The following is a 14,206-nucleotide window of genomic DNA, read 5'->3' on the forward strand; positions in this document are numbered from 1 at the left end:
TCTATAACATTACCTGAAAAAAGTAAGGCAGGATGAGGACAGATTTATTAAACGTAGAAGAATTAGCCTGGACTGATTGCTGGTTGCCTAATCCAGTTTTTTCACTGGTATCTGCAACTGAGTTGCTTCTGTACTGAGAAGTCTTGTCCTTGATTGTTGACGTCTGCTCTCTGGTGCCAAGAGCAGCATGCATGCTTGGCTGGTATAAAGTAAGGATCTGAAATTTCTGTATTGTTGCTTTGTTTTTGTTTGCCTTCTCAGGGTGCCCAACTTGAGCAGTCTCTGCACCCCCTTATCTCTTCTTTATCTTTCTCTGAGGATGATTCTTAAACAGCTCACGTTGACACTATAAGCCAGTTTGGGGAGATCTTGTTGAAATGAGGTTATGCAGAGAGGGATGGGTTTTGCCAAGGTGGGAAGAAGTGCTGAGACTGGTGAAAAGCAGAAGTGGGAATGGGTAAAATAATAAAGGAAAGATTAAAATGTCCAAGAGAATTTTACAGTCTCAAGAGAGAATACTAAGGCCAGCTGTAGATTCCTTTTGGTACTGTGTTAAAAACTCATGTTGGCTGCATAAGTCAATGTGGATACAAGTTACAGACCTATAGACATCTCCACTTACCAGAGTGGAGGAGCAGTGTGGAATACTTCCTGCACTGCTTCCTGATAGGCCACCTCATCTCCTGTCTCATCCCACAATTAGCTGAATGAGTGGCAAAGCTGTAGCGATGAGTGCTTTCCCAGTCACTGCTGATGAGATAGCATTCATGGTATTCACTTTTCCTCATGAGGAACCCCCAGGTGGGTGGATGACTAGGGCAGTAGAAAGCATCTCTTGCACGCTGAGGCAAGGAACTTACATCTTCTGAGCCTCTGCATGAACTGGAAGTAGCTTCTGTTACATCTAGTCTGAATGCTGCAAATCTGTGGAAACTACAGCTTTGGTGAGGATGCTCCTTCCCCTCTAGCACTCTTTTTCACTGGCAGCTGGGCTCTTTCACTGCAGTTCTTACAACAGACACATTTATATCTCTGGGTGTGCTATCATGAGGATACCCACTGGTACTAAAAGTATGTTGTGTCTCTTTTCACTGGATGTGATCCTGAAACAAGATAATGCTTCAACATGCAGAGACCTAAATGATCTTTTGAACCAGGAATGTTCTACTGAGTCATGACTGATTAATGCTGAATTTAGAGCCTTGATAGTATATTGGAGTTGCAGCTGTTTCTCTTGGTTTTTTCTGCTTTGTTTGCCATTGTTTTGTTCAGTGAGGTCTATGCATGTAAATACTTCCAGTGTGGAAGAGGTGGGTTGATTTGGTTTTTTTTTTCCACATTTAAAAAAAATATGTGAAGACAGTGTTTGGAGGAGGCTGTTTTGGTTTTTTTCTGCCTAAAATTATCTTGTTACTCTCATTATTGGGGAGGATTCTTTGGAGCTCCTCTTGATTTGCTTTTTTGGTGACCATCTTAAATGCTGCAGTATTTTGGTTTTTCTCTCTCTCATAAATTGACCAAGTTAAAATCCTGTTTAGGAATGCCTGTCCTTGATGTGTACATACATGAATGTGAAGTACGTGTTTGCAGAATGGATATCACCCTGCTGCTTTAGATAGATGGTGGAACTTCACAGTGAATGGCTATTTTTTAAAAGGCTTTTTTGTGTCTGTGAATGTTATGTGTTATTAACCAGCCTTATTCTCAGACTATACATCCCTCATAAGATAGTAACATAAGATTATGTTTACTGGAGTTTAGGATTAAAGCCATATTTGTAAAATATGAAGTGATGCATCAGATCCTTTCAGAAGGTCAGTTCATTCTCATTGGCAGAGATTTTTGTTTTATTTCTTTTGGCTGGAACACGTGAGAAGGGTGTAATTTCTTAGAAGACTCTTTTTAGACAATCCAAACCCTAACATTTTACCATCATATATTTGTGTGTTTGTAAGAACCAAGGGGCTTCTTGGTTGCATTTGGCTTTAGTCTTGCTTTTTTTAAAAAAAAAAACCACACACACACAAAAAACACCTATTGTTAGTTCAGTGTTGCAGAAATGGAAACCAAAAACTAACAGCCCCTCTTCAAGTAGAATGTCAGAGTTGAAAGGTATAAAGCCATAAGATTTTAGAGCATTTCTGAGTACGACTATGAGCATCCTTACAGCATTCTGTGAAACTCAGTTCAAAAGGATAATGGACTCTAGATAAAGATCACCAGGAGCCTACTGTGCAAGTGCAGAAGTTGATTTCGGTCGACTTTGGAAGAGCACCAGGCAGCACTGTAGAGCCATCTTTGAGAGTAGTACAGTGCAGTAATTTACTTTGAGCTCATGACTGCTTTCTTTTGTGAGGATGCCTTCAAGGCTGGTGCTTCTTAGAAGATGTACATGCTAATATCACAGTAGAGAGGGAGCTAGCTCTAAGAAAGGCATCCCGTGCCATACTGACTCCACCTGGGTGAGCAGGCATTGCTTAGGCAACCTAGCATGGAACATTTTCAGCTGGGCTTTCTCATCAGGGCTGTCATGATGAGGTAGAGATTGCAGTGTTAACACAATGTTTGTGCTGCAGATTGGAAAGGTTAGACTTCACAACAATTTTTGCAATGTAGTGGGTCAGTTGGAGTTATGAGAAGATTAGTGCCTGTGTGATATCTACAATAGATCTTGGATTTTGGCAACTTAATAGTGCAGAAGCATTAAAAAATTTTAGTGTGCTAACAGGAAGTAAGTAGCAGTTGGGTAGTCTTTGGTACTAATTTTTCTCCGGGATGTTGCTCTCATAATGGTTAATTCTTTTACTCTGATCTCAGGAGGGCTTAAGAACATGAAAGGTAAACTTGTAAAGGTCCTCTGATAATATTAAGAAATTTGATTGCACTTACCAATGTTTGTAATTAGTTTTGTAAAACTGGGCTAATACTTTGAGAAGATCTTATGCCTGAGATATACATGATCATCAGAACTTCTCTGTGACCATGATATGATACTCTTCAGAGAGCACATATTTGATTGATATTATTCAACCTCTGACAGTTTCTTTTATTCTGGAAGTAATTTCACGGTAAGGGAGAGGGAGAAGAGGGAGTGTGTGTGAGTATTGGCTGATCCATTTATTAATGAAATGTGAAGTGTACTGGCTTGTAGGAGGACTTTGTTATGTTTGTTTTAGAGTGTTCTTTGTCTGGAGAGACTGTCACCACCAAAAATAGTCACTGAAGGAAGATCCAGTATTTTTAAAATTCATAACTACAGTCATTTTTCTCTTACTACTGACACTACTGCAGGGCATCTGTAAATCTGAACAACAAACCTGGACTTGTCATTAAAAATTGTAGGTGGTGTCTTTGGGTGTGAGAGGTGAGAAGAATGGCTGATTACAGATTGATCATTAAATGGTACTTTTGGTGATGGTAGTCCAGACTATCTTACAAATAAAACTAGTGAGAAGAAAACTTTCAGCACATATGTGACAGTATTTTAATGTTAATGCTGGATTATAGTAGGCCATAATTTTTTCTTGAGCACTTAAAAAATGGAAGAATAAAATGCCTGGCAGATATGAAGTAGTTGGGAGTTCTGTCTTTGACTGAAGCAGTAGCCATCTTGATGTTTTGCATAGCAAAATCAAGGCCAAAATGTGTGCTTAGTATAAACTTTAACAGTCAGTAACTTGTGTTGCACTCTTGTGTATTAAATACAAAATTACATCTATGAAATGTTTCCTTATTCCAGGAAAAACATTGGTGGTCAATGCACCTGACGGACACAAAGCCCACGTCTCTCAACAGACGATGCTTAACAAAGGACTCAGCAAGTCTATGGGGTTTCTGTCCTTTAGAGGAACACAAGGTGAGGAGGAGTTTTTCCAGGGCATTTCCACAGATTACAGCTTGGGACAGGAAGATGTTTTCTGTCCTCATAGATGTAAAGCCAGTGAGTTTGGGAAAAAAGGTCACCTTCATACAGATGTCACTCCCAAGCGGAAAGTATGGGCTTCCTCCACAGATTTGCTTTGCACAACTGACAAGGCAGCTGAGAGGGATCATGCTGGAGGCTCTCATGGGCACAACCATCCGTGTGAAGCATTTACAGTACGGACTTCTACTACTACCAGAAACAAGGAAGCAAGATACTCTGACGGGAGCATTGCACTGGATGTCTTCGGACCACAAAAACTGGACCAAACACGCCATGTGCCTGAGACGTCCACTTCTGCAGCAATATCAAGTGCCTTTGACAGGATAAGAGAGAGACAGAAGAAGTTGCAGCTTCTGAGGGAAGCTATGAATGTTGAAGGTTAGTGAAGCTTTTGATTTTGAGTATTCATTAAACTAAGATTTCTCTTTAACTCAAATTTGACATTTCTTGTAGCAGCTCTTGAAACTGCCGAGATCTTGGCTTAGTCTTCTTTTTTTAGGTAAAGTGAATGCATTAGAACATGTGTTGCCAATGAAGATAAATGTGCTTGTCCAGATTGCTTACCCAGTGAAAATAGTAAGTCAGCCAGTATCAAGTTCATCAATTAAAATTAGAAAAAGAAAAAAGGTGGTAACAGTCAACTGTCAAGTAATTTTCCTTGAAGGAAAATTCTCATCTCCAGCTATTAGAGATGGATTCATACCCCAGAGGAAAGGAGAATTTAATCTCCAGATCTCTCAGTTTTTGCACTGTGTAACTCTGGATGATGCAGTTAAGCCCTTAAATATGAATTTTTTTTTTTGTGGGAATCATGTTAAAATATTGACCTCAGTGGGAACACTTGACAACAAGCTTCATCAGTTAATTAAAAGAATCAGGGTGGGGAGGCAAGGTCTTTATATTTGTTCTGTGGAAACTTATAAAATTGTCTTTGTGCAGAACCATACAAGGGGAACTGCCTATTTTAGTTGCTTTGAAAACATGACATGATTTTCAGGGTTTGTAAATTTGGGACAGCTCGATAGAAACTGAGAGCATAGTTGGATCCTGCTTGTGATGGGTCAGAATGCATAACTTCATCTAAGGTACACGATGCAACAGCTGTATGTACAGAGCTAGCTCAGTCATTTACTCAGGTGCATTCAAAATCCATACAGTTGAAAACTCATGGCTGCCTCTCTGTTGAGTGACAAATAACTGTGAAAAAAACCAACATTTGCCTGCTTTCCCTGCACTGAGGTGTAAACACCTCTGTATTAAGAAGGTATGACAAAGCCCTTTATCGAGGCTGAATTTCTAAAAATGCCTGTTCATGTCCCTTGTGGCTGTTTCAGGAGATGCTTACATTGCAGTTAGCATGGGGAGCCAATTTTTGTTTCCTAGGCATGTGAGCCCTGTGCTCCAGAAAGGAGTGTTTCTGAAATGGCATAGGCAGTTTAAAAAGCTACTGTGATTTCTGTACAAGTTGTACAGACAAGACAGCTGGAGGTTTTTTATGCTATCAAATTAGCATCTTCTGATGATGGTTACATTATAATGTGACAGAGTGAACATAGATGGAAGTAGTACTGTGGAGATACCATTATTTATCTCAATAGGAGTTCACCATCTGTAATTATTTACCAAGATGTCTGATGAGGTATGGGGAAGGTTGGTTGGTTTTTGGTTTGAGTCTGAAATTGAAGGGGACCATATCAAGTATATGAGTCAGCTCAGATCTTTGGAGATAGGCAGCTGACAAAGTTTAAGAGGAGGCCACTCCCTGCATTGGGAAAGCTCAGTAGCCTTGTTGTTCAGGAGTGCACCTTTGTGCAGGTTTATGTTGCACAACCGCAAAACCAAAAGCTTGGCCGAACCCATTGATGAGCAAGAGTTTATCATTCTCATTCAAACAGATTGGAAGAGAGCAGAAAACATAAAGTGCTTATGCCTTGCAAACTGCGATAGTTCGGGTGTGTGAAACTGCTTGATTCATAAGGGGAATGGGTGAAAGTGCAGTCAAAGTAAACCAGGAACTGGGGCTTAATAGTCACAGGAGCTGAGTGACAATCCCATATAGGGAAGGTTGAGGCAATAGCTAATGACTCACTGCCCATCCTTCTGAACTCAGTCATTACTTGCTAGAAAAAAATGAAGATACTTTCTCAACAGATAACTGGGTTGCAATGTTCTTGTCTTCCGAGTTTTCTGCTTTCAGCAGAGGAAGGAGGTATGTTTCACTCTTGAAATCAGGAGTGTGTGCTCTGCTGTTTTATTTCAGGCTCGCTTGGTTTTTTTATGTGTGGGTTTTTTGGTGGTGTTTTTTTTTTCCTGTCAGTAAACTACTTAAGTTTTGGGCCAGAACCTAGTTGTGAATGTAAATGTTTAATGAGAGCCAGTTTAAATGATATTTTAGTAAGATGGGTGGGGGAGTACTTTTTCACGTAAGAGTTAGTTGCTGCTGTGTTTTACAGGGCTTGAGAAGCCTGACTGGAAATATTCTATTCTGCCTTAATGAGTGGATTCACAAAAGCCTTAATACATAAAGTCTGCTGGTCTATTAAGACTTATTTCCCTTTTCCTTTTCATTTTTTGTTCCGTGTGTTTTACTATTCCTTCTCTCACATCTTGTTTACAACAGACAACTTCCTTCAGATCTTTCAGAAAAACAGTCTTATTGCTAGTTTCATTTGTCAAATAAATGAAAAATAGTCTTAAGTTTTTTGGGCATTGCTATTGTATGTAATTTTCAAGAACTTAGTGGCTAGACAGGTATTTCCAAACGTCAGCCATTATCAAGTGTGTGTAGAATTGCTCTTCTGACATAAACCCAGCCTAGCTGAGAGATACGAGCAACTGCATGGAAGGCTGTGGTAAAATATATTACCTATCTTAATAAAGGTAGCAATGGAAGTTTTTTGGGCAGCACTTGATGCAAGGGTATCATACTGCCTACAGCTGGTAGTCACAGAGCAGTTAAGTCCAGGTCTAGGCTGCAATTTACTACAGTGTAAATTGTAGTAAGCCTTTGCTTTTGGCTGTTGGTTTTCAGTTTTTGAATTGTGAAGTAGCATTGGACTCTCTGCGGGTTAAACTTGGTCAGATAAAACTTCCCTTCTTAAACTACAAAGGAACTTAAGTGACATGAGGCTTATTTTTTCTTTGACTTATTTTGGGTTAAGCTGGCAAACTTGACTGTCTTGGAAAAAGATTATGTTCTCAGGCACAGGCTATGGTATACCAAGCTTTCACTCAGAACAGACTTTTTTGTGATCCAAATTATAAACTCAGGAAAAGTAGAGTTTATAGTGGAAAGAATGACAGACCTTTAATTACAGCTGTGCTGTAACAGAGTAGTGTGTAGTGAGCTGCAGACCATCTAAACTGCATTATAATCTACAGTCAGAACATCTCAGATTTAGCCTCACAAGCCTTCCCAAGACAGTATAATTTCTAGTGCCTTGTGTGTGAACTTGTTGTTCTATATATTACTCTGCTGTACAGTTTCAGGGTTGAGTTTATCTCTTGTATACTAAAGATGACTGTTTATGATTAGGTGCTTAGTCAGGTCGGGGAAGGGAAAGAGATTGCTGTTGGACTTCAGGTGTAGCCAATTCTGAACACTAAGAACAGTCTCCAAAAATATGTGTTAATCTTGCCAAGAGATGGGAGAGTAAATTCTGCATCTCCGCTGTTATTTTTCATTCTTGGTTTTGTTATGTAGGTTTTGTGAGCTCAGGCAGAATTTTTCAGAGTTGTGAAGGTATGAGGTGTTGAACCCAAGCAGTTTATCTGTACCAGGAGAGCAGATTTTGCTTTTGTTGTTCTTTTGAAATTTGCAATTGTTGCTTGGCACCAGCTGATAGCGTCCCATTTCAGAGAGAAAAGAATATTCTACCTTGTACATTTTGCAAGCCTGCATTGCTGCTCAAGAGTGAGGGAAAGCATCATCTGTTCTCCCTTTCTCCCAGCTTCCTTTACCTTCTCACCCACAAAACTAATTGTATCTTCTGAAAGTAACGAAGTGTAAACACACTTCAGTTTTCCTATCTCAGGCCTACCTTCAAATGGCACAATAGTAAGGCACAAGGGTGTGAGAGAGTAACCTTTTATGAATCTCTCTCTCTTATTTTCTTAGGCAGCTTCCCCTCCTCTTGTTCTGAGTGTATGCATAATTCAAAGTGAATTGGTTTGTGTTGCTTGAGTGAATGTGCATCCTTCTTCTTTCTTATATGCAGTTTTGCTTATGAGGATGCACGAGGGAGCAAGGCATAAAGAGTGTCTACGTCTTGGTGGAATACAGGAGCACAAAACCAGTTAGGAGAGTAGTAATATATCTGGCTGTGGGTTAAATAACAGACAGGGAGGAAAAAGAGGGAAGGAATACCAAAAAAGCTGATCTTGCTGAAGGTTTGGAATGCTGAATCCAGGGGTGTGGGAATGGAGGTGGTTTGGGAATATTCTCAAGCCTTTGTTAAATGTTCTTGCAGTTGGGAGCCATGTAAATCCCAGAGCCTCAAGTTGTGTTCATCCATTTCTCTTTTTACCTTTGATTTTTTCCAACTGAAAACCCGGATGATTAAGTCCTTTACGTTTGTCCACTTATTGCTCTCAGAACAAAACTATTACTTTGTTCTGAATTACATAGTTTAACATAAGGTAGTTAAACAGCTCTTAGAATTCCATAATTGCACAGCAAGGTGGCATCTGCTTTATGAAGCTTCCAGCTGCTCACACAGTCAGGGATTATCAATTTTTAGTCAACAGATTACATTCTGAGTTTGATAAATCATTTAAATTAAATAAAAAACCTTATTGGCCACGCTTTCAGTCTGTATCCTTTTACATATCTTATCCTAGATGGCATGATCCAGAAAAGAAGGGTGTCTTTCTAAGTACAAGGCACTGAGTTCTTACCAGACCCTGGAGTTGTTCTTTTAAATCTTGCTGTCTTTTCTTTCTAGCCTAGCCCTAGAGGTCTGTGTTTTCTGCACTTTTACAAGGCTCTGTTTCTTCCTGTTAGTAAGATCCTGCTAGACCCTATGCATCAGATGGCCGTTAGGCTCTCTATGGAGTCACCTGGATGGCTAGTGACTTGGGCTGCATGCACAATACAGCTTTTTCATTTAGAATGTGGCTGCTGGAAATCTTGCAAGTTAAAGTGAGCCTGCTTCCCTGAAAAGCTGAATGCATTTTTTTGCCTTGTGTTCTTGTTGGATACAAATCCTTACCAGGGATTTATCTGGATCTCTACATTCTTACTGTTAAACTTATGTTGCTTTGCATAAGATAATTCAAGTTTTCTTAGATGAAAAGAGGAAGAAGAAGAGTACATATGACTCTAACGTATTGGTTAAACTCTTGTGAAAGAAGCAAGCCCCAGCTTCTCCTAAAGGACAGTTAATGTGTTTTAATTCGTATTATAACACTCATATAATAGAGGCACCCACCAATAAACCTCAAAGAGCAAACAAGAGCTTCCTCCCTTCTCTGCCATCTTCTCTGTTCTTTTCCTTCCTTCTCTGTACAGCCAGTAATAATTCTGTAATAATTTGTATTTGAAAACCTGTGTATCTAATGTGAGTCGTGTTAAGGATAATGAAATTCCAAGCTAAATGTGGTTGGCTGAGATGAGGCTTTCTGTAAATTACTTGCCTGGGCTTGCATGTCTTGCCTTGCGTAAATAGTGTGTTTTGTTATTGTATACTGTCTTAGGTGCCTGTAAGGTTGTGCTCTGCTGGCTTTGATAGGGAGTTTGAAAAAACACCGTTGCAGCACTAAGCAGCACAAACACAGATTCTTTGAGTTGTAACGCTTCATTCCTCTCTGCATCTTGGCACTACCACATGTTAACTTGTATTAGTACAAGCTTTATATATTAGTTTTAGTTATGGACACTTAAAACATGCTTAAACTCAGGTTTGTTTTTCTACTAAGGTATTAAATGACTTGAAGTGCCCTGGTAAGAGACTATAATCTAAGCACTGAAATGTTAAGAAGGATAACTGGTAGAATAATTATTGCTACAATGTGCTTGATGTTTCTAGAAGTTAAATCAATTCTGAAGTCTCTTCAGTAACCAAAAATACGGGGAGGGGAACCAACAAACACCCAAAACCCAACCAACAAACAAACTAACCCCAAAACAAACAAAAAATTCCCCCAAACCCAACCAAACAACAAAAAAGCCAGAACAAAACCAAGGCCATTCAAAAATCCCAGGGAAAATCGTAAATATGGGAGATAAGTTAGTTTACTGTCATATTTAGCTTTTATTGATGTCTTCTTTTGGTTCCTTCCCAGCCAGCCAGGCTAGAAGTTTGTCCTTATTTTTGAAACTATTTTATGAAAAGCTTAACTTTACCTTCATCCCTGAATTGGGACTTTGTGACCTTTGGAAGCCTGTTCTTAATTAGAAGTTGGCTTGAACATGATCCAAGTGCCTTCTCTGAAGTTAAGTCCTAGTATGATATGTTAGAATTGAGGAGAATAGACAGCATAAATTGTTTGGGTAATTTTGCAAGCATTATAGGTAAGTAGTCTTATTTAAGTAAGTAAGTAGACAAATCTAGAGGATTTACCCTGAATTTGAGGCTGTGGCTTCTTAATTGCCTTTTAACTTTGTCCTGAGCTGAACAGCCTGATAGTCATTGATGCAGCCCTGTGTGGAAAGGTTGTAAAATACTTCCAGAAGATGAGAATACCTTTGCTTGTGTTATTGGGCTAAGTTCTATTGTCTTGCTTAGGGAGAGAGATGTGACAAGAAAGGAGGGTGATCCCATCTCTGTACTTGTGAATGCTGGGACAATAGGTTTAAACCTAGCTGGGCCTCATGTGGAGGTCTGTGAAAACACTGAGGTAAGTAGTCGTTGGGAATCTTGCTTTATGTTTCTTGGCTCATGAATTTACCCCTTGGCCTCAGCAGGGTGCCAACTCCTGCTAACAGGATGAGTCAAGAGAAGTCCCTGCAGAGCCAGATATCACACCACCACGTATAAACACTTGTCTTGTGCTTTAACTGCATACTTCTGTTTTTTCCACTTAACATTTATATATTGCAAAATTTCACGTCTCAGAGAACCAGGATGGAGCCACAATTTGTGTGCAATTCAGGAAGCCCAGGCTGCTGACTAGGTGGAAAAAAATAAATCTTTTTAAAATCTCATGTTAAATTTTATTGTTCCCTTTTCATCCTCTTGCTTCAAAGTCAGTTTAGCAGACTTGAAAAAACTACAGCTAATAAAACTACTGGGAAAGAAGAGATCTGTTTTAAGTTCAACATTTCTGTACCATAGCTCCAATATCACGTTTGGATTGATGCCTCACTTTAAAGGGCTGGGAGCATTTTAAACGTGCATCTCCAAAAGCTACCCACTGAATTTGGGTTTTATTTCTCTTGTTAGGCAAGTAATTGCTAGACTGGTGGTAGATCTCTTTGTTGTAAAATCCAGAACGCTAAAAGTAGCCATTGTGAAAGATTGAAGCAACACCCGCCCCCATTCCCCTCCTCCAGTGAATCCTCTTCATCTTGCTGTAGGTGGCTTTGCAAATCTGCAAGCAGTATTGCTTGTTTCTGAGAGTCATGTGAAATGTCCTTAAGATTAATTGGGGTTTATGTAGCTAGGCTGTGCAACTGGGATGGGCTGGCGGGAGCAATTGGTTTCTTGGGTTGACTGGTGACTCTGCTTACTTTTCCCAGTTTTCTTAAAGAATCTTGTATTTGGTGGGACAGTGGACTGCAGAACCCAAGTGAGCTGGTAGAAATGGGGGAAAATGGCTTTTAAGCAGGAAGGTTTTGGTAACAGTCCAAAATTAACATGAACTAGTCTTTAGTCTTAGTCTACTGCATTATCTTCTATCTTTTCATTCCTTTCCCATTTGGAGTTTTCCAGCTTCTGTAGGAAGTCTGAATGAGTAGTGCTGTTGACTGCATGTCTGACTTGTCCTCTGATCTAACAATGGTTATGCCCCAGGTTTATTTTTCTCACAGGATTTTTCACGAGGCGTTTTGTTTTCTGGATGTGGGAAGTTAGAACCTCTGACTTCCTTTTTGCAGTGTCCAGACTCATCTGCTCACGTATTCCCTATTTTGTATTCTTATGTTGTATATCCCTTGCTGTAGTGATTTGCGCTTGTTTTCACGGCAGTTACATGTGTTTCTCTATATCATAACTTTTGTTTTCAAGAATATTAACTGTAGTTAGACCAGATACGCCCTTCTACAAATAAACACCTGAAGGCTTCTCTCACTTAGACAGCGAAGCATTGATAATCCCAAAGTGTGGGGACTTGTTTATTTTGTGTTCTTCTTTTATGCACACTATGTGGTTGTTTGGCTTGTGCATAGGGAAGTTTTGGGAGATTGTTGCAAATGTCAAGTACATACCCCTTCTGTGGAGTCCTTTGCTCCAGTAAAGAATCCACTGAGAACAGGAACTGAGACTGCTCTGTTCATTTCTCATTGTATGCATTTAGCTGTTCTGGTTAAATAAATAGTCTATAACAGCTTATTAATTGATTATTAATCATATTTTGTGGATGTCAAAGGTGAGCTGAATGAATTATAATTTTCCAGTTCCTACTTTGTCTCTGTGGATATTTTTCATTTTTCATCATGAAGGGACCAGGGACTGAGTCCTAGTGGTTGCTTTCTACACTCAAGAGGTGTGCATCGAATGTTTTAATCAGTTTTGTTTGCAGGAGGGATTGGTTTTTGTCTTGGGTTCTGCTGGTTTTTTGAATGCTAGTTTTAACTTGTCAGTGATGATGAGAGAGAACTTGAGAGGAGGCGGCTCTGTTAGGATAGCCAAGAGAGACCAGGCAGACTCTAGAACCCGCAGGCTGTGGGGACAGAATGGGACTGCATAGCATCCACTGAGTGTTTGCTTTCAGACTCCATAGCCACAGACAGGCATTTAATAAATGTTTTAAAGGTATTTTTAAAACTTTCAAATGTTAATTTGTGTTTGATTTTTGCATTAGAACTGTTGTCCTCTTATTCTTCTGATACCCTAATTTAAACTTTCAGAGCCTTTGAGAAGGTACAGATCTTACCACAGCGATGTTTATAGTACTTCGAGTGAAAGTCCATCTGTTATTTCTTCGGAACCAGATTTCAGGCAAGGTAAGACCTGTGTTTAAAAAAAACCAAACACGCACACACACACACGCACCCCAACCCTACCCCCATATCTTCCCCCACCAAACCAAACCAAACACAAAACAAAAAAACCTCCAAAATACTCCAGAATGGCAAAAAAAAACCCACAAAAAAAACTAAAGAAAAAAGTTCAAGACAAAAAAAAAGACCACAAAAGTATGAAAGTTAAATATTTAATAGGAGCTTGATAATTACCACTAATACAAAGTTGTAAGATATCTCGTATAATTACAGCATTGTGTACAGTTCAGCGTAATTGTCGGTCTGTTCAGAAATTAGTTTGACATTTAGGTCTCTGGAAGGAAACTTGGTAAGAAAAGCTGGAAATGGTTAACATAACTGGAGTGCTTGCTTTAAATAACATGCTGTCTTCAAAGGCACAAAAATGATCCAGTTGTTAGTGTACAATAACAGTAAATTACTGAAGCTTTATATGGGACATACATGGTTTAATTACTTTATCAGTGGAGTTTACTGCAAGAGTTAAATGGTTGATAATTTATGGGCCAAGGATTTTAGTGTAATGCAAAAGTACCATAGTACAGGCTGACAAATTTAAGTTCTATGGAATCAATGGCTTGGAAAAGCAGGAGATGTTACAAAGGGTTGTTCGCTGATACATGGAAGGAAGGGTTTTCTTTACGTAGTGGAAGCATGGCATGCAAGGAAATGCTTGGAGCATTTTTTGAAAAAAGTGCTGGAATGCTGAAAAGAAATGAAGAGGAGAGCACAGCTGATGAAACAATCAGCTTCACAGAATCATCATAAATGATGGAGACAAACCATTTGTTGAAATTGAGGAAAGAAAGCAATAGTTAAGAAGCTAGAGTATAGCTGTGCCATATGTATTCTGTACGCACAGAATTCCAGCCCAGCCTCCCTGTACTCACTGCTCCTTCAACCTTCCTTGTATTTGTCCATCTTCCTACTTACTGAACCAGAGCCTAAGGAGCACTAACAAGTAGCAAAGCTCTTGTAATGCTTTTTCCTTCATTTTCTTGCCATTTAGAACAGACTGTTTACGTGTTCCAGCCCAAAGTCGTCAACTCCTAAGTTTGTACAGGCAAGAGAGTTGCTTTCTGGCTACTACTAGTAGTATTGCTGGAGTTGGTGAGATGAATGTCAGAAAGAACTATTTCTAA

General features: G+C 39.4%; 1 protein-coding gene across 4 annotated transcripts in view; it reads left to right on the forward strand.

The window, feature by feature from the left end:
- PTPN13 (protein tyrosine phosphatase non-receptor type 13) overlaps positions 1 to 14,206 on the forward strand; it is a 134,871-nt gene that overhangs the window by 65,193 nt on the left and 55,472 nt on the right. For all 4 annotated transcript variants that reach the window (XM_075090352.1, XM_075090348.1, XM_075090349.1 and 1 more), the window contains exons 8-9: positions 3,740 to 4,303; positions 12,933 to 13,028. In XM_075090352.1, the coding sequence (XP_074946453.1) occupies positions 3,740 to 4,303; positions 12,933 to 13,028 (660 nt within the window). The remainder of the gene's footprint in view (positions 1 to 3,739; positions 4,304 to 12,932; positions 13,029 to 14,206) is intronic.

Source organism: Phalacrocorax aristotelis, chromosome 4, assembly GCF_949628215.1.
Source record: "Phalacrocorax aristotelis chromosome 4, bGulAri2.1, whole genome shotgun sequence".
Lineage (NCBI taxonomy): Eukaryota > Metazoa > Chordata > Aves > Suliformes > Phalacrocoracidae > Phalacrocorax > Phalacrocorax aristotelis.